Below are 24,836 nucleotides of genomic sequence, written 5' to 3' on the forward strand. Positions count from 1 at the left end.
TACTTTTACTGTACCAAAAGGTAAACAGAAAACTACTTACCATTGTGTTACAACTGCCTACGGTAACAAGCTGTACAGGTTTGTAGTCTAGGATCGATACACTATACCATATAGGTGTACAGTCGGCTACCCCACCTAGGTTCGTGCAAGTACACCGTTTGCATGATGAAACCGCCTAACCATGCACTTCTCAGAATGTATCCCTGCTATTACTGTGCAGATCTATGCCGTCAACAAGAATAAATCCTGAAAACATTAAGCTAAGTGAATGCATCACTAAAGGTCATGTATTTTGATCTTATACAAAATGTCCAAAATACGCAAATATTTAGAAGCAGAATTAGCTATTAGTGATTACACCAGGAGTTGAGGAGAGAATGGAACAGAAAGTGACTTAATGGATTGGGGGTTTCTTCTTTGATGAAAATGTTCTGAAATTAGTGGAGATGGCTGAATATACTGAAATCAACTGAATTGTGGCAAATTTTTAAAAATGGTAAATTTTATGGTATATAAATCATATCTTGAATAAAGCTGTTACACAAAATTATCTGTGCTGGTGACCCTGTATGATTGGTTCTCTAGGCAGGTGCTCTACAAACTAGAGCAAGGAGACCAAGTGAAATAACACACCTTAACAGCAACTCTCTTCCAAATAGTTTTCTTTTTTTTTTTTTTTTGAGACAGAGTCTCGCTTAGTCGCCCAGGCTGGAGTGCAATGGCGCGATCTCGGCTCACTGCAAGCTCCGCCTCCCGGGTTCACGCCATTCTCCTGCCTCAGCCTCCCGAGTAGCTGGGACTACAGGCGCCCGCCGCCTCGCCCGGCTAATTTTTTGCATTTTTTTTTTTTTTTAGTAGAGACGGGGTTTCACCGTGTTAGCCAGGATGGTCTCGATCTCCTGACCTCGTGATCCGCCCACCTTGGCCTCCCAAAGTGCTGGGATTACAGGCGTGAGCCACCGCGCCCGGCCCCAAATAGTTTTCTTGCCTACAGTCAAAATACCTGGGTAGAAATGAAAGACAGACTACACTGAACAACTGTTTTATAAACCTTTATTGGAAAGGCTACAAACTTTATATTGCCACCGCATTTCTTATGTTTAAAGTGGTTGTGGGGAAGTAACCTTGGATACAAAACTATTATGCTGTTGAATCTTGCCCAGGCTTGTAAAATATTTTTTGTACAATGGAGGTAGAGTGGATAGGTCAGTAATTTAAACCTCACAGGCCTTCATTAGTGTCAGCACACCTTTTTCATTCAGGTTTTCAGCTTCTAGCAGACCTAGAAATAAACTACAAATACTAGATTTAGGCTCAGGGATGGCATTTAATACATTAAAAATTTTTCGTTTTCAGCTTTCCCCATTTGTTCCTTTATAAATGTGAAATGTGCATCTTCCCTCAAATAAATGTGTTCTACAAATACCTACTGAGAGTGAAATGGTAAAAACCAGATGATGGAAAGAGAAACACAACATCCTTTTCATCAATTTTACCTGATTTTTCTCATTTTCTTTAGTTTGAAATATAAATAACTACAACAATGCGTATTTCAGTTGCCTTCATTCTTAAATTCTGAATAAGCATCTTTTCTATAAAACATTAAAGAAAATCTAATAATCAATGGCTTCTCCAATTCCAAATACTCAACGTAATGGAGACAGAGCGTCTTCTACATTTAATGAAAACAGGATTTGGAGACGTTCTATGCAGACATGGTTTTACTATAGATTTGCTCTTACCTTATTTTTTTAAGGGGGTGGTGGTGGGGAGATACAGAAGTCAGGCTAGCCCATTGCTCAGGAGTTACAGCACTCAAGACACCCTGGCCTCTAGAGAGCATCACTGAAGCCACTGAAGACTGTCTCTACCAGCCTTTTGTCTACTAAGACTATAAGATGGGCACAGGCCTGAGATATAAGCTTCAGGCCTATGGGTTTTTATGGGCTGTTTAAGAACCAGTACTAAGGATACATTCTTTATGTTTTTCCCTTCTAAAAATGTGACACAAAAGAATAATTTACACCAACTGCTTTTTATTATCGAGTTTCAGAAACCTTTCACAAGATGGTAAAAAAAAAAAAAAAAAAAAAAGAAACAAAAAAGAAACAAAAAAAAAACCACCAAAAACAAAAAAACTTTACAACCACAGCTAATGTAATTTTTTCCATTGTTCCCAGTCAGCTCCAAACCCATTGTGTGCAAAGCCCATTTTTTTCCATGCATCTAAATGATAGATACAGGCTATGAAATTCTTTATTCTATTTGTAGCAGCTTATGCAAGTGCAGCCAAACACAAAGCTTCAGGACAAATTATACAAACTTTACAATGTGGGATTTAAATTTAAAATATGAAACATAAAAATCTACACAAAACTGATAAAAATCAAGCACAGATACCAGGATTGAAACTTATAATATCCACATGTGAAAGGGAGTCTTGTTTCCTTTCAAGTGCTTTATTCTGCTATGGAACAGTCGAAATGAAGATGTAAAGCTTTGTGGTTAGTTTAAATTATACACTCTGTAGATACTATACCAATTTTAAAAGTTATACATAGACCAACAGATGTCCCTCAGTTCATCTGGATTGATAAGACACTCCAGCTGGATTGCTGAGAACAAATCAGGCAAATGTGGAAAGAAAATCCACCTGTGCAATTTGTTTGCAGAGTTTACTGATGGGCACACTGCACTCCAGGTCCATGATGGCTGCTGCTTTCTTCATCAGAGCTATCATTATAGGCTTCACGCCTCTGACCACCTCCTGAGCCTCGAGTGCTATCAAATTCCTGAAGCTCTACCTCCTCTGTTTCTCCAATTATGTTAGGAACTTCCGGTCTAGATGGCAGAAGATCTTCTAGTTCCTTTATTAAAACAAACAAAAACCAGGTTGGTTTTAACAGTTTCATCAACTTTCCTTTTGATATATACAATCCAGTGTCGTTTCTTTAAGTGTTAAAAAAGGGGCTGGGCGTGGTGGTTCATGCTTATAATCTCACCCAGCACTTTGGGAGGCTGAGGCAGGCGGATGAGGAGGGGAGGTCAGGAGATTGAGACCAGCCTGGACAACATGGTGAAACCTCGTCTCTACTAAAAATACAAAAAATTAGCTGGGCATGGTGGTGGGTACCTGTAATCCCAGCTAGTTGGAAGGCTGAGGCAGGAGAATTGCTTGAACCCAGGAGGTGGAGGTTGCAGTAAGCTGAGACTGTGACACTGCACTCCAGCCTGAATGACAGAGCAAGACTCCATCTCAAAAAAAAAAAGTTAAAAAAAGGAATGTGGACTGGACTTTGAACTCTAAGTAAGAGATCACAAACTCATCACTCACAGGCCAAATCTAGACATCTTTTGTGCAACCTATTGCTTTAAGAACAAAAAAAAAGGTCATTAGCTGCCAATACTTTAACATTAGAAAACTTCTACAGGAGACACGCCTTCCTGCATCCGGCATGGACACCAGCTGATGAGAAGGGGGTAGTGGTCCCGCCCTCTGCAAGTGAGGAATCTGCTCTCTTCAGGGAGTGCTAGTCCTCACCACCACCCACACCGGATCTACTTTACTTCTCTACAATTCCCTGCTTGGCCCCATCAACATTTACACCAGCAATACTCTATTTCCTAACAACTAGGAAAGCCTACCAATCACACAAATATACTTTAAAATTGAATGTTAACATGACTATTAAGAAACTTGAAGTCAGCTGGGCATGGCAGCTCACAACTGCTATCCTAGAATTTCGGGAGGCAGGAGGATTGCTTGAGACCAGTCTGGACTCACAGCAAGACTCCACCTCTATGAAAAGTTTTGAAAAGCATTAGCAGGGTATGGTGGAGCACACCTGTAGTGAGCCATGATTATGCCACTGCACGCTAGCCTGGGCAACAGAGCGAGACTCTCTTAAAAAGAAAGAAACTTGGCCGGGTGCAGTGGCTCATGCCTGTAATCCCAACACTTTGGGAGGCCGAGGCACGTGGATTATGAGTTCAGGAGATCGAGACCATCCTAGCTAACATGGTGAAACCCCGTCTCTACTAAAAATATAAAAACAAAATTAGCAGGGCATGGTGGTGGGTGCCTGTAGTCCCGGCTACTTGGGAGGCTGAGGCAGGAGAATGGCATGAACCCAGGAGGCGGAGCTTGCAGTGAGCTGAGATCTGAGATCGCGCCACTGCACTGCAGCCTGGACGATAGAGAAAGACTCCGTCTCAAAAAAAAAAAAAAAAAAAAAAACAGAAAAAGAAAAAGAAAAAGCCGGGTGTGGTGGCTCAAGCTTGTAATCCCAGCACTTTGGGAGGCCAAGACAGGCGGATCACGAGGTCAGGAGATCGAGACCATCCTGGCTAAACCGGTGAAACCCCGTCTCTACTAAAAAATACAAAAAAAAAAACTAGCCGGGCGCGGTGGCGGGTGCCTGTAGTCCCAGCTCCTCGGGAGGCTGAGGCAGGAGAATGGCGTAAACCCGGGAGGCTGAGCTTGCAGTGAGCTGAGATCCAGCCACTGCACTCCAGCCTGGGCGACAGAGTGAGACTCCGTCTCAAAAAAAAAAAAAAAAAAAAGAAAAAGAAAAAGAAACTTACCAGGCATTGTGGCTCACGCCTGTAATCCCAGCTACTTGGTTGGCTAAGGCATGAGAATCACTTGAACCTGGGAGGCGGAGGGTACAGTGAGCTGAGACTGCACCACTGCACTCCAGCTGGGGTGACACAGTGAGACTGTGTTTCCAAAAAAAATTTTTTTAATTAGCCAGGCGTGGCATCACACACCTGTAGTCCCAGCTCCTCGGGGGGCTGAGGTGAGAGGATCGCTTAAGCCCAAGAGGTCAAGGCTGCAGTGAGCCACGATCACACTACGGCACCCCAGCCTGGGTGACAGAGACCCTGTCTAAAAAACCAAAATCCAAATCCCAAACCTGGAAGTCAACTGCTGTTTAATTTAAAGACACTTACGGAAAGCTTGTCTGGGTTGATCCAGTTGTTTTCAGGAAACTGCACATCAAACTTTATGTAAAGATCACCTTTTTCAAAGGGATTACGATACTGCGGCATCCCTTCACCTCGAACTACACGAACACATCCTATTAAGAGGAATGATTCATAATTTTACCCAAAAGAGGTGTTCATTTGTTTTTAGAGTTATGCAGTATAAAAAAAATTACAAATTGTAAGAATACCTGAAAACCAGAATCAGACAAAATCAAGATTTACCTGGTTCAATTACTTTGCCAGGGGGGTATTTCACCACAATCTGACGTCCATCAAGGTGCTTAAACGTGAACTGAAATCCACATAGAGCTTCAACAAGTCCTATTTTATATGTCATGTGCAAATCATTCCCATCTCTCTGAAATACCTATAAATAAAGCACGAAAGAAATACATTTGCTTAAAAATTATGGAGCTACACCCTGCGGCACTATGTTCGTTGACTTAAATTCCAAACCTTATTTCTACTACTCACTTCCATGAGGAAGGTTTACTGGAACTGGTAAACAATGGCATATATAAGAGCAACAGCCGGGCGCGGTGGCTCACGCCTGTAATCCCAGCACTTTGGGAGGCCGAGGCGGGTGGATCACAAGGTCAGGAGATCGAGACCACGGTGAAACCCCGTCTCTACTAAAAATACAAAAAATTAGCCGGGCGCGGTTGTGGGCGCCTGTAGTCCCAGCTACTCGGGAGGCTGAGGCAGGAGAATGGCGTGAAGCCGGGAGGCGGAGCTTGCAGTGAGCCGAGATCGCGCCACTGCACTCCAGCCTGGGCGACAGAGCGAGACTCCGTCTAAAAAGAAAAAAAAAAAGAGCAACAGAACTGAGGCCCCCAAAACAGGGCCAGGTGTATTCTGCAATTATGGCCCACTTTCAGATTCTGCCTCTGGTGAAAAAGGTATAGAAAGCCCAGAGGGCTTCTACAGAACAAGCTCATCCTGGAGTGCTCCCCAGACATGATCATAACACGGAAGGGGGGGAGGGTCCAAGGTCAACATAAAAAAACCTCAACCAGTAACACCCAGCCAGCAAAGTCAAGTGGCTCAATTCTATGCTTCACACACGTACCAACAAGTTTCATATCTCACTAAAATGTAAAACTGGTTCATTCAATATTACACTATAAGCCTATGGACTAGGTAATGCAAAAGGTATTGAGAATAAGCACAAAGAATGTTTCTGGGCCTTCAATGTGTAGGAAAAATATATCCAATTTCACATGCCCAATCTGCAATTTTTGCTTAGATTTTACAATGGTCACTCTTCTTGTAAAGAACAATCCTGGCTGGTTCACTTATAGAAAATCTGGTAGACAGATTCTTTTCCTATGTTACTCTCCTAAATTTACCCATTAAACAAAGTTAAACCATTACCTTAACCAATGATTCTCTAAGTGTGGTTCTGGACAAGCAGCTTCAGGAAACTTGTTAGGAACACATATTCTTGGGCCCCACTTCCATTCCTGCCAGAAACAAGGCAGGCAGGACCCAGTATCTGTAGTCCTAACAAGCCCTCCAGGCATTCTTGTGTGTGCTAGTTTGAGATCCAAAAAGGTATATTATCTATGCACATTTATTCAAGTGTTTCTCACAACGGGACCAATAGTTTCTTTAATACAGGATTTTTCAACGCATTAAAAATGCTAAGTACGCCAGGCGCAGTGGCTCATGCCTGTAATCCCGGCACTTTGGGAGGCCAAGGCAGGCGGATCACAAGGTCAGGAGTTTAAGACCAGCCTGGCCAATATGGTGAAACCCCATCTCTACTAAAAACGCAAAAATTAGCTAGGCGTGGTGGTGGGCGCCTGCAGTCCCAGCTACCTAGGAGGCTGCGGCAGGAAAATCACTTGAACCTGGGAGGCGGAGACTACAATGAACCAAGATCGTGCCACTGCACTCCAGCCTGGGCGACAGAGCGAGACTCCATCTCAATTAAAAAAAAAAAAAAAAAAAAATTTTTAAACCTAAATATAGGGTCAGAGCTTTGGGAGGTCAGTTCAAAACAGCAACATAGGGAGACAAAAAATTAAAACATAAAATAGGCTAGTTGAGGCAGGATGATCCCTCGAGCCCAGGAGTTGGAGCCTGCGGTAGTAGTCCCTCCTCAATGATCCAGCCACTGCACTCCAGCCTGAATGACAGAAGGATATCCTGTCTTTTAAAAATAATAATAATAAATTTAAAATAAAATGCTAAGTATACTGTAAAATGCGAGTGTTCTAAGAACCATCTTACCAAATATCCTTTGTTAAAGTCATATTATTTTAGGACGGAAGCAGTAGCTCATGCCTATAAGCCCAGCACTTTGGGAGGCTGAGGCAGGTGGATCACCTGAGGTCCTGGTCAACAAGGCGAAATTCTGTCTCTACTAAAAATATAAAAACTAGCCGGGTGTGGTGGTACAGGCCTGTAGTCCCAGCTACTTGGGAGGCTGAGGCAGGAAAATCGCTAGAACCTGGGAGGTGGAGGTTGCAGTAAACAGAGATTGCGCCACTGCACTCCAGCCTGGGTGACAGAGTGAGACTCCGTCTCAAAAAAAATAAAATAAAAATAAAAAGGAGGGGCAGGGCATGGTGGCTCACACCCATAATCCCAGCACTTTGGGAGGCTGAGGTGGGCAGATCACTTGAGGTCAGGAGTTTGAGACCAGCCTGACCAATATAGTGAAACCCTGTCTCTACTAAAAATACAATTGCGCCACTGCACTCCAGTCTGGAGGACAGGGGCGAGACTTTGTCTCTTTAAAAAAAAAAAAAAAAAAAAAAAGAAAGAGATATGTATCATGTTCTTGTACAGGAGAGTTCAACTGAAAGTGATTTAAAAAAAAAATGATTATCAGGATGGTTGTTGCAGTGGAGGGGGAGAAGCTAAACTGGATGCTAAAAGTTTAAACAGAATAAACAAGCAAGAATGCCGGAGAGTTTCTGAAAAACAAAATTAATGAGGAGGGACTACCAAAGCACTAGACCAGAAAACACTTAAAAGTCATAATTTCTCAATAACAAAAGCACAAGTTATAGAGGCGTGACTAACATCACCAGGTTCTGTAGTTTGATGCTGTATAACTGCATTATGGTAACCAGACCACCAAGACACACAAACGGGCACACTGACAAGTGACATGGCAAGATGATGACTATAGATGATACAGCACTCCCAAGAAGGAACTAGACAAACTTCCATTCTAACCTTTACCACCTTCTATTTTCTACCTTAGACAACCAGTTACATCTGCCTTCTGTTGAAAATTCCATGCCAATTCCACTGCTGCCAACAACTTTCAGAGATGACTTACTTCCCAACACCTCCCCACAGGCCCTAAGAAAGAAGCTTATTCATAATCTCATTTGACTCTTTAATATCTGAAAAGTCCAGGGAAGCCAAAGCTAGTAAATGGGGCCCAGACCTTAAGTCCTTTGCCTCGAAATCCAATGATCTACTTTTAAAAAACCCAATTTATTATGCAGCAACATTAAAAACTAAACTTAGGAATAAAAAAAGGTTTTACCATCAGTTTGACATGCCTCAAACCAAAAAAATCATCTTTCTTCTGCAAATAAGCATTCCTTCTTCACTTCCTCACTACTGTGCTGCTGCACCTGCCAGACATCATTTGACAATGAACCCCAAACTACTCCAAGGATTCTATCAATGAAAATGCCTAGGCATTGTCTGTACCATTTTACAACACAGTCTAACCTACATCCAAGCAGAATTCCCAATTATTTAGCTGTCTTGCTAGCTTTCTCCCTCATATTCCTGGTATGGTGCTGTGCACAGCAGCAAGACTGAATGAACAAGGAAGTAGCTAAAATGTTAACAAATGGCAAATCTTGTAAATATTTCATCCTATAAGACCCAAAGGCAGAATTCTAAAAACTACTCTTATTTTTTGACAACCTAGGAGACGTTTGCTATTTGCAGGGTTGGCAATTTCCACAAAAAGCCAAAATACATAATTTGTAGCTTTGCTGAGTCATGAAAGCTGACTAGCACGCCCTGATTGTCCAGGAGATCAAGTCTGACCTTGTGAGGGATTACAACCAAATTCCTAAAACCTGGATCTCAATATGGCTTTGTTGTTCTCTATTGGATTCTTAAAGTGATTTTTAACATTTACTCTATTTGAAGAAATGACCACCACAGAAGGACGATCTCCTTCTTTATTAAATATATAACCTTTAAATTACAAACAGATAATCAGCTTGCCCACCTTTTTAGAATTAAAAAGAATAACCTTTCACTGAACATAATACAAATTTACCATTTCTCTGTGTTGACTGGACTTATGCACAGGAGAAAATTTTAGGGCAAACTAAAAAGGTAGTTAACCTATGACGTAATGACTTTCAGAGGAAAGCATGAGTAAATGTGATCAAGTACAAAGCTAGAGTCCTACCAAGTGCTTCTAACATTCAAGAATTTAGGTGATTACTGGAGGGGTTTTTCATGAATAGCTCCAGATATATTCTTTATGAGTAAGGTCTACAGTATATAATATGGACATTAAAAATATACAAGTGCAATGCTAAAATCAAAATAACATACACTAGGCTGGGCATGGTGGCTCATACCTGTAATCCCAGCACTTTGGGAGGTCGAGACAGGAGGACTGCTTGAGCTCAGGAGTTCAAGACCAGCCTGGGCAATATGGCAAGACCCCGTCTCTACTAAAAATACAAAAACAAAACAAAACAAAACAAAACAAAAAACCCAAAAAAAAAAAAACAGATGGGCATGATGGTGCGTCAGTTGTCCCAGCTACTTGGGAGGCTGAGATAGGAGGATTGCTTGGGCCCAGGGGCAAAGGTTGCCGTGATCCCAGATCACGCCACTGTACTCCAGCTTCAGCAACAAAGCAAGACCATCTCAAAAACAAAAAAACCCCAAAACATACACTAGTGACCACATTCTTCAGAAACTTCTAAAAAAAATGTTTTGTTTTGTTTTGTTTTTTTTAAATCCTAGAACTCTTTCAAGGATAGCTCACTTGGCTACCCAATAAGTAAAAACCAAATCAACAGAGCAGCAGAGTTTCACAGTGAAAAAACAGGCTGCCTTAGACCAACTGGTCCAACGCCCAGTGCCCTTATTTTCATAAACAAAGAAACTGAGACAGTAAGACTACCTACGGTTAAAGTGCTAGTCAACGACCAAGCTAGAGGAGAATCGCTTGAACTTGGGAGGCGGAAGTTGCAGTGAGCCAAGATTGCGCCACTGCACTCCAGCCTGGGTGCGGTCAAAAAAACTCCGTCAAAAAAAAAAAAGACCAACGCTGGGTGCAGTGGCTCCCACTGTTAATCCCAGCACTTTGGGAGGCTGAGGCAGGCGCACCACCTGAGGTCGGGAGCTCAAGACCAGCCTGACCAACATGGAGAAAGCCCGTCTCTACTAAAAATAAAAATTAGCCAGGAGTGGTAGTGCACGCCTGCATTCCCAGCTACTCAGGAGCCTGAGGCAGAAGAATCGCTTGAACCCGGGAGGCAGAGGTTACAGTGAGCCGAGATCACACCACTGCACTCCAGCCTGGGCAACAACAGTGAAACTCCATCTCGGGCGGGGGGGAAAAAAAACCAAGCCAGGACTAAAACTGACTCTTATAGTGCTTCTAACGGCACCTGCCTTGTTAGTCTTTCTTACACAAGCCTGTCTTTAGGAATTTGCCATGATTCCCTTAACTTCTCCAGTGTGCAGTGTTGCTCCAGGGACTCCAAACAGATCTAACCTATTTCTCACAAACAAGAAGTACTTCTGAATAAAACAAAACACAAAAAACTAAAAAAAGGAAAATCACCTCATGTTCTTTCTCCTGTAGCAAAAGAACAATGTCTCCAGGTTCCACTCCTGGGGCCTGGTCTGCTTCCCCAGTGAATGTAATTCTCTGTCCATGTTTCATGCCTTTGTCTACGTGGACTTCAAGAATCTTCACTTCTTTAATCACCTTCTTCCCTTCACATTTTTTACAGCGGTCTTTTTCATTAATTACCTCTCCTGGAAAAAGAAGTCATTGAAACTTTCAGCAAGAGTACCATACTGTACTCTTTAATACTCTTATCCTTTAAATATACTTTCTGAATTTCTTTTAATAGCTACCTAAATTTTTATTCAAAGTAGCATTCTGAGGCCAAGCATAGTGGCTCAAGCCTGCAATCCCAATATTTTGCGAGGTCAGGGTGGTAGGATCACTTGAGCTCAGGATCTGAGACCAGCCTAGCAATACAGTGAGACCTTGCTTCTACTACAAATAAAAAAAGTTAGCCGGCATGGTAGTGCACACCTGTAATCCTGGCTACTTGGGAGGCTGAGGAGGGAAGACTGCTGGAGGTCGAGGCTGCAGTGAGTCATACTCATGCCACTGCACCCCAGTTTGGGTAACAGTGTGAGGCCATGTCTCAAAACAAAACAAAAAAAAGCATTATTCTGAATAACAAAAACTTACATCTTACTACTGCAGATTGCCTGAAGGACTCAGCTTCCCACTATTTCAGAATGTAATGTATCCATACCATGTTTAGGGCAACACGGCTTTTCTCTTCTATATATTCTTCTGAAATATTTAATTATGGTATAAAAAAGCAAAACTGTGATTATACATAGTATAGTGTGAAAAAATGGCGTCACTTTCTAATGGCTAATTACTGGCACATTTGGAGGCTTAGAAAGATGTGTATAACTGATTATTTAGGGGCTGTTTCTGTAACAGTACTTTTGCAAAGTATGTTCTGCGAAACACCAGTTCTTCAAAATGGTAATGGTGGCGGGGCATGGTGGCTCACGCCTGTAATCCCAGCCCTTTGGGAGGCCAAGGTAGGAGGATCACCTGAGGTCAGGAGTTTGAGACCAGCCTGGCCAACATGGCAAAACCCCGTCTCCACTGAAAATACAAAAATCAGCCGGGTGTCATGGCGGGCGCCTGTAATCCCAGCTACTCAGGAGGCTGAGGCAGCAGAATCACTTGAGCCAGGAGGCAGAGGTTGCGGTGAGCTGAGATCGCGCAACTGCACTCTAGCCTAGGCAACAGAGCAAGACTCTGTCTCACATTAAAAAAAAAAAAAAAAAAGAAAAAAAAAAAAAGTAATGGTACATGAGAAAAGATTTCAGTTAACTTTGGTTTCTTGATAGTGGGAGTTAGCAATTTTAATAAAACAAAAGGAGGCCAAGAGTGGTGGCTAACACCTGTAATCCCAGCCCTTTGGGAGGCTGGGGCAGGAGGATTGCTTGAATCCAGGAGTTCGAGACCAGCCTGGGCAACATGGCAAAACCCAGTCTCTACAAGAAATACAAAAATTAGCTGGGCGTGGTGGCAAGCACCTGTGGTCTCAGCTAATTGTGGGGTGAGGGGCTGAGGTGGGAGGATTGCTTGAGCGTGGGTGGTGGAAGCTGCAGTGAGCCGAGAATGCGCCACAGAACTCCAGCAACACCCTATCTCCAAAAATAATAATAATTTTAAAAAATAAAGTAAAATGCCAAGATTATCCAGGAAGCAAACATCATATGTAGCTTCTCATAATTATCTCATCACTTCCAATAGCAATGTGGAAAAGGATGCTCTTGAACTATACTGTCTAATGTGGTAGCCACTATCTACCTGTAGCTACTTAAGTTTATGTTTAAATTAATTCAAATTTAAAATCGTTCCCCAGTCACACTAGCCACATGTGAAGTATGCAGTAGTCACAGGTGATTAATGGCTATTGTACTGAACACTGCAGATACAGAACATTTCCATCACCACAGAAAAAAATTCTATTGGATAGCACTGCTCTAGAATGGCAGGGGTGGGAGGAGCTACTTGTTTTTATAATTAAAATTTTAATCAGAACACAGCCATACCCATTTGTCTGTGGCTATAAAAGCACTAAAAGTCAGAGGTGTGTAGTTGTGACAAAAACTATTTGGCCCACAAAGACTAAATTATTTACTTCTGTGAGGACAGTTTCAATCTCAAAATCAATTCTTTAAAGCTAACTAAAGGTTACAGTAAAATCTTCTACTTATCAGAGTAACTAAACAATTACTTGTTTAGTTATTTATTATTTATTTGTCCCTTTGTAGTTTAAAAGGTTCTACTTGAGAAAGGAGATAGTCCTCCCATGGTGGTCATTTCTACAGAGACAGTATATAAAAGGTTATATTTGATAAAGAAGGAAATAGCAAAGGAACAAATAATCACCTTGCCCCTCTTTTCAGAATTAAGGAGTCACCTTTCACTAACACAATACAAATCTACTGTTTCTCTACGTTCACTGGGCTTAGGCATAATGGAGTAATTACTTTCACGCTTTTATTTTTGCAACAGGGTCTTGTTCTGTCGCCCCGGCTGGAGTGCACTGATATGATCACGGCTCACTGCTCCCTTGAACTCCCGGGCTCAACCAATCCTCCCGCCTCAGCCTCTCAGGCAGCTGGGACCACAGACATGCCCTGAGCCCCTGATTACATATTTTTCTACACTTTTTTTCCTATAGTAATGAGGTCTCCCTATGTTGCCCAAGCTGGCCTCGAACTCCTGGGCTCAAGCAATCCACCTCTGTCTCCCAAAGTGCTGGAATTATGGGAATAAGCTAACGCATCCGGCCTCCTTTTTCTTTAATAAGATGTAAACAAATACCCTTTGAAATAAAAAATTGTAAACCTCTCCAATATCTGCATTCTCAATCCATTTCAACATAAAAGCAGAGAAGTACTGGCACACATACCTTCTCCATTACAATCAGAGCATACAGACTGCATCTGTTGTACCATTCCTGGAGCCAGCTGTCTGATCATGATGCGCACACCCCGACCTCGACAAGCACTACACTTCTGGACAGCTCCAGACTTTCCACCTTGGCTAAAGCAAACACAAGTTATGCATTAGGTTTTTGTCCACAGACCACTCCAATAAGCTATGACACACAGAAATTGTACTTTTACCTTAACTTCAACCCCAATAACTTGTATTTAAACACAATAACTTGTGTTTAAATTGACTTTCAGAAGTATCAGAAAACGTTCTGCTAAGATTTATTTATTTATTGATTGAGATGGAGTCTCACTCTGTCACCCAGGCTGGAGCGCAGTGGCGCAATCTTGATTCACTGCAACCTCCACCTCCCGGGTTCAAGTGATTCTTCCGCCTTAGGTGATCCACCCACCTCGGCCTCCCAAAGTGCTGGGATTATAGGTGTGAGCCACTGCACCCGGCCGTAAGTTTTAACTCATAACAATTTTTACCTGGTACAGACAATCAGTGTGACACTTAAAGAACAGACAAAATGTACCCAATAAACCAGAGGACACACTTACCCACTGCATGCACTACAGAGTACATTCTTGCTAAGTTGGAGTTTGGTTGTCTTGCCATTATACAGATCTTCTAATGATACTCTAGAAAGAAAATAATCAGCTTCAATCAAATTTTGCCACATTTGCTCAAATACAAGATATAAATAACAGCTGATACAGCAAATTCATTATCAACTTTTAAAACAGAATTCAAAAACACCTCATAATCTCACATTAAATCATTCAACTGAGGTTTATTTTATGGCTGAAATTAACAGAAATATTTTATGACTACAGACAGTATATATGCGATACTCAAAGTCAGAGCCCATAGCATCAGGTCAACAATTTGCTGTGGTGGAATTTCTGATAAAGCTGATGACTTCACAAACTCAAACATCACAACCTTCTGTTCTGAGGCATAAGCCCTCCACCCAACTCCTAAGAAAAACACTTCAGAAGAGGTACGATTATTATTCCCATTTTATGTGATAAAACTGAGGCACAGAACAGTCAAGTAACTTGCCCAAGATCACATAGGTGTCTGGCTCCAGAGTCCCTGTTTGCTCCATGGACAATTTAGAAAGGCTACAAAGTTGTATTTCAGCTTAAGTGAGTCACTTAGATGGCATATGTCTTAAAAAAAAATAAAAGTGGCCCTACCAATAGTATGACAGAAAGGAGGGAAAGAATCGTTTTTCATGCCAGGTGCAGTGGCTCATGCCTATAATCCCAGCACTTCAGGAGAATGAGGAAGGATTGCTTGAGCCTAGCAGTTCAAGACCAGCCTGAGCAACTTAGAGAGACCTCATCTTTACCAAAAAATAAAAAATAATTAGCCAGGAATAGTGGCATGTCTGAAGTCCCAGCTACCCAGGAAGCTGAGGCAGGGAACTGCTTAAGCCCTGGAGATTGAGGCTGCAGTGAGCTGAGATCGCACCACTGCACTCCAGCCTGGGGGACAGAGTGAGACAAGTACTTATGTGTGGAGTTTTCTACTTGTGGCATCATGATGGTGCTCAAAAAGTTTCATATTTTGGAGCATTTCAGATTTCAGATTAGGAATGGTCATCCTGTAATGATTTGCTTTAAAATCCTGGGAGTTACAGGAACAAAAAAATAGTTAAAAGTATTTTACAAAGCACCTACACTATTTTGTGATATTCAAACTTTCTCAAAATTGTTATTCTCAGAAACTTTTTTTTTTTGTTGTTGAGACAGAGTCTCCCTGTGTCGCCCAGACTGGAGTGCAGTGGCCGGATCTCAGCTCACTGCAAGCTCCGCCTCCCAGGTTCACGCCATTCTCCTGCCTCAGCCTCCCGAGTAGCTGGGACTACAGGCGTCCGCCACCTCGCCCGGCTAGTTTTTGTATTTTTTAGTAGAGACGGGGTTTCACCGTGTTAGCCAGGATGGTCTCGATCTCCTGACCTTGTGATCCGCCCGTCTCGGCCTCCCAAAGTGCTGGGATTACAGGCTTGAGCCACCGCGCCCGGCCTATTCTCAGAACCTTAAAACTGTTGTAGACAGGATAAGAATACCACATGTAAGGACAAAACATTACCAACAACACCGTCAAATAATGACCTATCTACAGCTGAGTCTTAGACAAAAAAGCTTGTTGCATCTTCTATACTCTCTGTAACAAATCATTTTTTAAAAATCGGCTTTTTCCCCCTACATATTAAATTACAATTGATATGCACAACCAGTACCCTAAGCCAGAAAAAAAGACACATTTCAACAAAGAAGGCCAAGGAAAGAAAAATGAAGGTAATGGTTTGGCAGGGCTGGCACTCTCCACTAGTGGGGCCTAAACTGGCACAATCCCTCTGTGCAAGGCAATTTAGTTGTATTTATCAGCCTCAAAACACTCATGCCTGCCTGGGAATCTCTGCCAAGGAGAAACAAAGCTTTACATAAAGATACTCATAGCAGCACTATCTATTACAGAAAAAAAAACCTGGCAATACCCTATATAAAAGGTAAATGATTAAATCATGGAATGCAGTATTATAAACACAGTATTTGTAATAACAGGAAAATATGAAATGTTAAAACAACAGAAAACTGTTTTACTATATAGCATAACATTTCTTTAAACATGAAGAACTACTATAAAGTACAGACAGCACTCTTTTGATCCTATTTTCTTTTTAGATCATTTCTATATTAAAGAAAAATATAAACGAATTAACCTGCACTGCACAAATATTACCATTGGAATGGTATTCAAATGTTAATTTCTGAGGGCAAATTCTTTTAAAAAACAAATTTAAGGATTCAATGAGACTCAAGTTAACAGATAACATGACTTCCTCTAATTTACTCAAGTGTATAAACTAGGATATTATGAAATATTTTAAGTATCTGAACTTCAGCCACTGACATTTGCTAATAAAATAATTTATCGAAAAAAAGAATGGGAAAAAAGACCTCCCAGATTTTGCAAAGTGAAATAGCTAATTTCACACTGGAGAGGGCTTGTGGATTCACAGTCTAAGATCAAGGTCAGGCACCATTCATGTGTTGGCAGGTTAATGTCAGGCTGGAAGCCAGCAAGCTCCATGGAAACCAACTTAGGAGAGTTCACACTGAGGATCAAGTAATGAGTGACTCTAACATGTACACAAAGTAGGCAGACAGTCACTCATTTTTAGTTTTTAAATAAAAGGTAACTTGGAAGATTCATATACTTCAAAGAAAATAGGCTGGGTGCAGTGGCTTATGCCTGTAATCCCTGATCACCTGAGCTCAGGAATTCAAGACCAGCCTGGCCAACATGGCAAAACCCTGTCTCTACTAAAAAAATACAAAAATTAGCCCCGCATGGTGGCAGGTGCCTGTAATCCCAACTACTTGGGAGGCTGAGGCAGGAGAATTGCTTGAACTTGAAAGGCGGAGGTTGCAGTGAGCCTAGATGGTGCCACTGCACTCCAACCTGGGTGACAGAGTCAGACTCCATTTCAAAAAAAAAAAAAAAAAAAAAAGATCAGGCATGGTGGCTCACGCCTCTAATCCCAGCACTTTGGGAGGCCGAGGCAGGCAGATTACCTGAGGTTGGGAGTTCGAGACCAGCATGACCAACATGGAGAAACCCCACCTCTACTAAAAATACAAAATTAGCTGGGCATGGTGCCACATCTGTAATTCCAGCTACTCGGGAGGCTGAAGACAGGAGAATCGCTTGAACCCAGGAGGCGGAGGTTGCAGTGAGCTGAGATTGTGCCATTGCACTCCAGCATGGGCATCAAAAGCGAAACTCAGTCTCAAAAAAAGAAAGAAAAGAAAAAAGAAAACGATCTTCACACTTGAAATTTTAAGTCCTATAATAACAAGCAGCCTCAGAACCATATAAAACCACCTTCCTCTCATTAAAAAATATCTACCATCCTTTTAAGAGCTACAGCAAAATAGAAACAGTCAGATAATCAAATTCTATTTAGTCACCAAAAGAAGACAAGGCACATGGAAGTTTTTCTAATGAAGGACAGAACATTCTATGAGTTTTTTTTCTTCTACTGAGTCAATGTTCCACTTGACAAAAAGTACCTAATTTTTTAACACAACAAAACAAGATATTCACTTGAGTGGATGCATCATGTCCTCTCCTCTTCTTCTGCCATTTCGACTTCGACTCTGATTGCCCATGAAGCCGAACAATCCCCCACCAAAAATGTGAGAGAAAATATCATCCATGCCACCACCTCCGCCGCTGCCTTCCCGAAGACCTTGCTCTCCGTATCTGTCATATAACTCACGCTTCTCAGGATTTGATAGTACTTCATATGCAAAACTTATTTCTTTAAACTATAAAGAAAAGGTAAAAATAAAAATAATTGCATTTTCAAATAGAAGAGTGGCGAGAGGCTATAGGAATCCAGAATCCATTTAATTCTAATAAAAGGGACAAGTTACCTTTGACTTGATTCTGCTTCTATTTACCACCCACCACTCCTCAGAATGGTAGTACTCTTATTCTAAAACTAAAATACTCTTTGACATTATGAAAATGTGGCTGTGTGGGCATAGCTGGATTTTTTTCCTGCAACATTCCTTTTTTTCAAGGAGGGCAATTTAAGTTAAAACTAAAACCCCCGGAATAAAAAAATCGCAAATAACTTACTTTGTCTCCTGCATTTGGATTCTTATCAGGATGATATTCCTTGGCTAACTTTCTGTATGCCTTTGAAAATGGACAAAAACAAAGAAGGTTATAACTAAACACCAGTTTAAAGTTTTGTAATAACTTAACATCCACTTTTCTGAAAAGTAATGTTCTAGAGTTATAACCTTCCAAAAATATTTTCTATTCGTATTCTTTGGCACTTCCTCACGATACTGTTTACTAATGTAATATAACCAAGTAGACTGTAGCTATACTTGAAAATAATTACAGTGACGTGAAAACCAGATAAAACAATGAAGCAATACCATAGGGAAAACGTTCAAACATTATCCATATTTTCCCTATCGTCAAGTGTCTGATGGCCAAGTAACCAGACCAAGACCACTCTAATAAATTCGAGATAAATGACTGTCAAGCCTTACGGACTGCAAAACATTACTATAAATCAAGCTAAAGTCACAATTCCTGCTCCCGATGGCTCATGCCTTCCTTCTAACTGTAATATCATGAAAAAGTCAAGGTGGTCCCAGGTAGTGTCTTTAGGTGTTTTATTTGCACGTGGTGGTTAACTGGGGTCGTGGTGGCAACTTCGGTGGTAGTGAAGTTGCACACTCTCAACGAGGTGTTTGGGTCATACAGCACTTAAATCTTCATTCACGGAGGCTCGTGAATTATATAATACAGACTAGCATTTCCGGTAAGGTAACAGGAAGTCCACTGCACTCTTCTCACTGCCTAAGGAGCATTCTCATTTTTCTCGGCTTACAAATCCGGATGCTCTTAGCCCGGTGAGGATGCTGTGGGGCTTAAACGCCTCGTGTGCTTTGAAATCCTGAGATGAAAGATATCGCAGCATTGCAAACAGCGATAATAATGCCTTCTATTCATGTTTATTGAACACTCAGGCGTTTGGCTGGGACCACGGCTTATTCCTAAGCAGGTACAGGACATTAGCATTACCTGACCACAGAACAATGCATCCAAACACAGACCCACGCTACCTCCGGGTCAATGGGCGAGGGAGGAAGAGAGGGAGGAGCTCCCGCAGCCCGCAGCCGGGGATCCCAGGAAACAACCCCATCTGCCCGAGGCGCTCTGTGGGGGCGGCCTCGACCTCCCCGCCGGACCTCCCCGCCGTTTTTCCCCGCGGAGCACCAGACCCGGGGCCGACGGCCGCGGGGTGGACAGCTTCTCTCCCGGGGCCGGGATGCGCTGAGCACCTCGGTCCAACCTGTTTTTCCGGGGTGGTGACCTCGACGCGGAGAGCCGGGCGAGCTGCTGCCTCCTGGGGGAGACCGGCCACCGGCGCTCGCCCGAGGAGGGAGGAAGGGCTACCGTCGTGTTTGCGCAGGAGTGAGTTTTATTTGCTGCATCTGCGGGCGGGCGGGGCCGGCGGCCCAAGGTCAGCCGAGGCCGGAGGGCGCGGCTCGCCGCGAGGCCGGTCCCGCCGCTGCCGCCGCCGATCCCCAGCCCGGGCCCGTCACGGCCGGCGCCGGCTCGCGGGCCGCCCAGTAGCGCGGCCTGGCTGAAGAAGACATCCCCGGCCGCGCAGGCCCCGCGCCCCTCACACCCGCCCGCCCGGCCCGCTCCCGGATACCTTCTTCAGCTCGTTCTCGCTGGCGCCGGGCGGGACGCCCAGGATGTCGTACAGCTTCGTGTCAGCCACGTTAGCCATGGCGGCCGGCCGGGCAGTGCTCAGGAAGAAGGTGGCGGAGCAGACAGAGAGGAGCCGGGCCCACAAGCGGCGTCGGCAGCGGATCAGGCCGAGGGAGACAGCGAGGGGGAAGCGGGGGCGGGGCTGAACTTTGACCGGGCGCACGGTGCGCCGTGACGTCGCAGTGCGGAGCCCGCCCCCGAGCGCCCGAGGCGCGGCCACTGGGTCGGGGTGGTGAAGAGTGTGGCTGGTTCTCTGATCTCCTCTGGGTCCAGGCTGCTGTGCTGGGCCGACGTAGGAAATGAACTCTACACGGCGCACCCCAGGAATTCAGCTTCCTCTCAAAGGCCATGGTTGCGACGTCGCGTGTTTAACCTCGCACTGGGTACTGAGGGGATTAACAGGCCTACGCGGCAGCTTCGTTAGCTTCGAGTCGGTCGGGAAAGGAAGTGGGCCCCGGCTCCTGCAGGAGGCCAGCCTGGCGCGCAGAAATCGTTCTCAGAATCCAGGACGTCGGTGGACCCTCTGGGTCTGGCTCCCTCGGGGCTTACGATGAAAAAAACTGGGAGCGCGTGTGTGTGTATGTTGTGTTTTATGTTATGGGAATAATGAAACATTCAACAAAAGCAGTCTATTACACCCCGTAGTGCAGTTAGCTACATTTTACCAATTTTGTTTCATTCGCTCCCCTATACATCTCTAGTGTTTTCAGGGAAACCGTTTCATTCATAAATACCCTGAGTGTATATATTTAAGACAACTTTTAAAAGCATGACGACGTAATCTCATCTAATGAAATTAACAATTCCTTAATCTAATTCCCAGTCTATATTTAGGTTTTTCAAATGATCGCATGGCCTTTTACAATTGGTTTGTGGCATTCCAGTCCAAACCAAGGTCCACGTGTTGCTTCTGGACCACGTGTTTAAGCCTCTTGATAGCTTTAAAATTAGCTAATACCAGAGGTTTAGATGGTGTAAGGCAACTCTGGCCACCAGGTGACTTGATTTACATTCGTTTTAGTTTCGCTTAGAAAGTGAATGCTGTGCATCTACCACGTGCTATGATGTACAGAGGCCTGGTCCGGAGAGAGGAGTGTTACAAAAGTGCCTGCCTTCAACCCATTTACGGTTTACGGAGACAGAAAAGTAAGATTTTATGATCCCTTGGAACCTGAACTGATAGCAAAGACTTCAGTATAAGCATCTTACTCAGGATAATGTTTCTTCCTTGGCGTTCCCCTTGACCTAGTTGTGGAGGGCCTGAATGCCATGACAAGGTCTCTGAAATTTAGCCCGAAAACCCTAAGAGTAATCAGTGATAAGTCATTGATAGTCCTTAAACCCTTTTCCTCAAATCCCATCTGAAATCCTGCTCCCTCTGTGAAGTCTTCCTTGACTGGACACTGGTGAACACTGCTGTCTCATTCGAGTTCCCACCACCCTTCGTTTGTACCTTTTGTGGTACAAAAAATGTGCAACAATGTGGTAGGATCCCGAACTCTTTTTTTTTTTTTTTTTGAGACAGTGTCGTTCTGTCCCTCAGGCTGGAGTGCAGTGGCGCGATCTCAGCTCACTGCAACCTCCACCTCTCGGGTTCAAGTGATTCTCCCACCTTAGCGTCTCGAGTAGCTGGGATTACAAGCGCCCATCACCATGCCTGGCTAATTTTTGTATTTTTAGTAGAGGTGGAGTTTCACCATGTTGACCAGGCTGGTCTCGAACTCCTGATCTCAAATGAACCAGCCATCTTGGCCTCCCAAAGTGCTGGAATTGCAGGCCTGAGCCACTGCCTCTGCCAACCACGATTGCCGTGTAAATGCTGACATCCTCCTCATGCATGGCTGTGAAATCCAATTCTCTACTTTTCACATTTTGAGATGTTCATAAGAGAAGCTGTAAAGTTGTGGCGAAGTTAGATTATGTCGGTTGGTAGTCTGACTCTCATTTAGGAACAATGTGACCTTCAACAAGTTAACTTTTCTGAGGTGGTTTCCTCAGGTGTAAGATGGGGCTTCTTATTTTTTATATCATTGGTTTAAAAGAGTTAATACATTTCTGTTACTTAGGGCTGGGCGCTGTGGTCTGTAATCCCAGAACTTTGGGAGGCTGAGGTGGATGGATCACTTGAGGTCAGGAGTTTGAGACCAGCCTGGCCAACGTGGCAAGACCACCTCTCTACTAAAAATACAAAAATTAGCTGGGGGTGGTTGCACACCCCTGTAGTCCCAGCTACTCGGGAGGCTGAGGTGGGAGAATCCCCTGAGCCCAGGAGGTGGAGGTTGCAGCGAGCCAAGATCACACTACTGTACTCCAACCTGGGTGACAGAGTGCAACCCTGTCTCAAAATAATAAATAATTAAAATTTTAAAAATTACTTAGAAGCTAAAACAAATTAAGTATTAACTATTGTTTTTGGCCTATTTGCTTACATTGTCTTTACTCATTTAAATTTCTGGCTTTTCTACTGGGATTCCCTGACTTCCTCCATTACCTATGGGAAACGCCCGTCTGTCCCTTTTCATGACCTCGTCTTCCCAGATCTCCTTGCTTGTCAGTCTCATTTCTCTGTTAGTTCCTGCTCCACGTGAGAATATGAACTGAAAATCTGTCTTTATTGCAACCTTCATATTAATTTATCTTTTTTATTTCATATTGTTTTATCTTATTAGCCTTCTGCCCGTGAACAGTTTAAAAGGGCTGGAGTTTCCTATTTGTTTCAGTTTTACTCAGTTTTTTTTTTTTTTCCAAGGGGAAAAAATTCTCTCTTGATGCCATTTTAGCTTCTGATATTGTAATGAAGAGTAGCTGGGTAAATTCCCTCTTTTGTTCTTCTTCTTCTTCTTATTTTTTTTTTTTACCTGACTAGACCAGTAACCACAGTAACTATTTTTGAATTTCATTTTCATTTCTTTGCAATATTTTCTCCACTTCTGCGTATTAATTGTAGTCAGCATAATTTGCTAATTTTATGGCTTGAGTTATTTCAGAAGAACTTTGTGTGTTTAAACTGACACAGGCTCTTCTCCCAAGAATCAGAGACTGAGCTAAACCTGTGTCACTGTAATGTTTCAGCCACTAACTGTTTTGAGATAGCATATTTATTTTGGCTTCATATTTAGCCAATGCTATGAAGGGAAAAGGACCTTTATATCATTTCATGTCTCAGGCACTGTAAAATGCTGAGTCACAGTACACCTGAGCGCTGCAATGATCTCAAGTTTGAGGCGGCAGTGATTTCAGATTTCTGCCAGGCTTATATTGGTGTTCAATTCCTTTACTTTGATTTAGTATGCTTGTGTAACTGTGAGGGGTTGGGGTGGAGAGGAGGTGGATATGGACTGGGGCAGGGGGAGGAGGTGGATATGGAATGGGGCAGGGAGTATAGGAACTGTAGTATTTTTGAAGACCATTCATACTGTTCACAAGTAATTGGGAACTGTGTAATCCATTACTTAGACAACTCTAGATATATCATTCAGGCAGTTCAGAAAGTGGTTTTGCTTTCTGCCTTTAACTAGGTTTGACTGTATAGAGTAAGTGATGCAGGTTAAAATATTTTGGCGGAATACAGAAGAAGGTACTGATGGTTCTTGTTATGAGGGTGTCAGGACCACGTCATTTGATGATTGTTAGTGCTCTGGAAAGAAAAAATTGTGGGCTGGGCGCGGTGGCCCAAGCCTGTAATCCCAGCACTTTGGGAGGCCTAGACGGGCGGATCACAAGGTCAGGAGCCGAGACCATCCTGGCTAACATGGTGAAACCCCGTCTCTACTAAAAAATACAAAAAAAAAAAAACCCAAAAACCGAAAAAAACTAGCCGGGCGAGGTGGCAGGCGCCTGTAGTCCCAGCTACTCGGGAGGCTGAGGCAGGAGAATGGCGTAAACCCGGGAGGCGGAGTTTGCAGTGAGCCGAGATCCGGCCACTGCACTGTAGCCTGGGCGACAGAGCAAGACTCCATCTCAAAAAAAAGAAAAAAAAATTGTGGGACTTGGATCACTGAATAATCTCTGAATTTCTTTTCAGTGCTTAAAGTAGATCATTCAGTGATGGGGCAGCACAGTTGTATGTGGTATTTCTAGCCCTGCTGCTGGCCTTTCAAACTCAGTCGTGTCAAACCCTGCCTCATTAATTAGCATTTTCCAAAGGTTCAGTTTGCTTATATAATTGCAATGGTATAGTAAGCAGAGAAATTGACCCAATAAATTTGGCCATCTAACAATTAGTGTGGGAAAAATAGTGGAGAAGATATGTCTATTGTGATGGGATATGAATTATATATATTCACATATATGTGTATATGTATACACACACACCCCTCATATTACCACTATAATATATACATAATATACATAAAGGCCGGGCACGTGGCTCACGCCTGTAATCCCAGCACTTTGGGAGGCCGAGGCGGGTGGACCACGAGGTCGGGAGATTGAGACCATTCTGGCTAATACGGCGAAACCCCGTCTCTATTAGAAATACAAAAAATTAGCTGGGTGTGATGGCGGGCACCTGCCCAGCTACTTGGGAGGCTGGGGCAGGAGAATGGCAAGAACCTGGGAGGCGGAGCTTGCCGTGAGCAGAGATCACGTCACTGTACTCTAGCTTGGGCAACAGAGTGAGACTCCGTCTCAAACCAAAAAAAAAATTCAATTAGCCTGGACAACATAGCAAGACCTGTCTCTACAAAATTTTTTTAAAATAAGCTGGGCTGGGGAGTGGTGGCTCACACCTGTAATCCCAGTACTTCAAGAGGCCAAGGTGGTAGGATAGTTTGAGACCAGCCTGGGCAACATAGTG

The 24,836-nt window shown here is 43.2% G+C and overlaps 1 protein-coding gene across 1 annotated transcript; it reads right to left on the minus strand.

Moving 5' to 3' along the window:
• Positions 1-1,036: 1,036 nt before the first annotated feature.
• LOC105492217 (DnaJ heat shock protein family (Hsp40) member A2) lies at positions 1,037-20,178 on the minus strand. The gene is made up of 9 exons (XM_011759230.2): positions 19,980-20,178; positions 18,380-18,439; positions 17,840-18,063; positions 14,278-14,358; positions 13,689-13,822; positions 10,784-10,980; positions 5,212-5,356; positions 4,954-5,081; positions 1,037-2,867 (listed from the first exon to the last, which is right to left on the minus strand). Exons 1-9 carry the CDS (start codon positions 20,055-20,057, stop codon positions 2,676-2,678), a joined length of 1,239 nt encoding a protein of 412 aa, XP_011757532.1. The 5' UTR covers positions 20,058-20,178; the 3' UTR covers positions 1,037-2,675.
• Positions 20,179-24,836: the final 4,658 nt, after the last annotated feature.

This window comes from Macaca nemestrina, chromosome 18 (assembly GCF_043159975.1).
Source record: "Macaca nemestrina isolate mMacNem1 chromosome 18, mMacNem.hap1, whole genome shotgun sequence".
Lineage (NCBI taxonomy): Eukaryota > Metazoa > Chordata > Mammalia > Primates > Cercopithecidae > Macaca > Macaca nemestrina.

Excerpts from the sequence above, each read along its gene's own strand:
- LOC105492217 (XM_011759230.2), bottom strand. The coding sequence starts at position 20,057 with ATGGCTAACGTGGCTGACACGAAGCTGTACGACATCCTGGGCGTCCCG. Across the intron at positions 18,064-18,379 it reads ATCCAAATGCAGGAGACAAA|TTTAAAGAAATAAGTTTTGC; the intron begins GTAAGTTATTTG and ends TTTTCTTTATAG. Across the intron at positions 13,823-14,277 it reads CTCTGTAGTGCATGCAGTGG|CCAAGGTGGAAAGTCTGGAG; the intron begins GTAAGTGTGTCC and ends TGTTTGCTTTAG.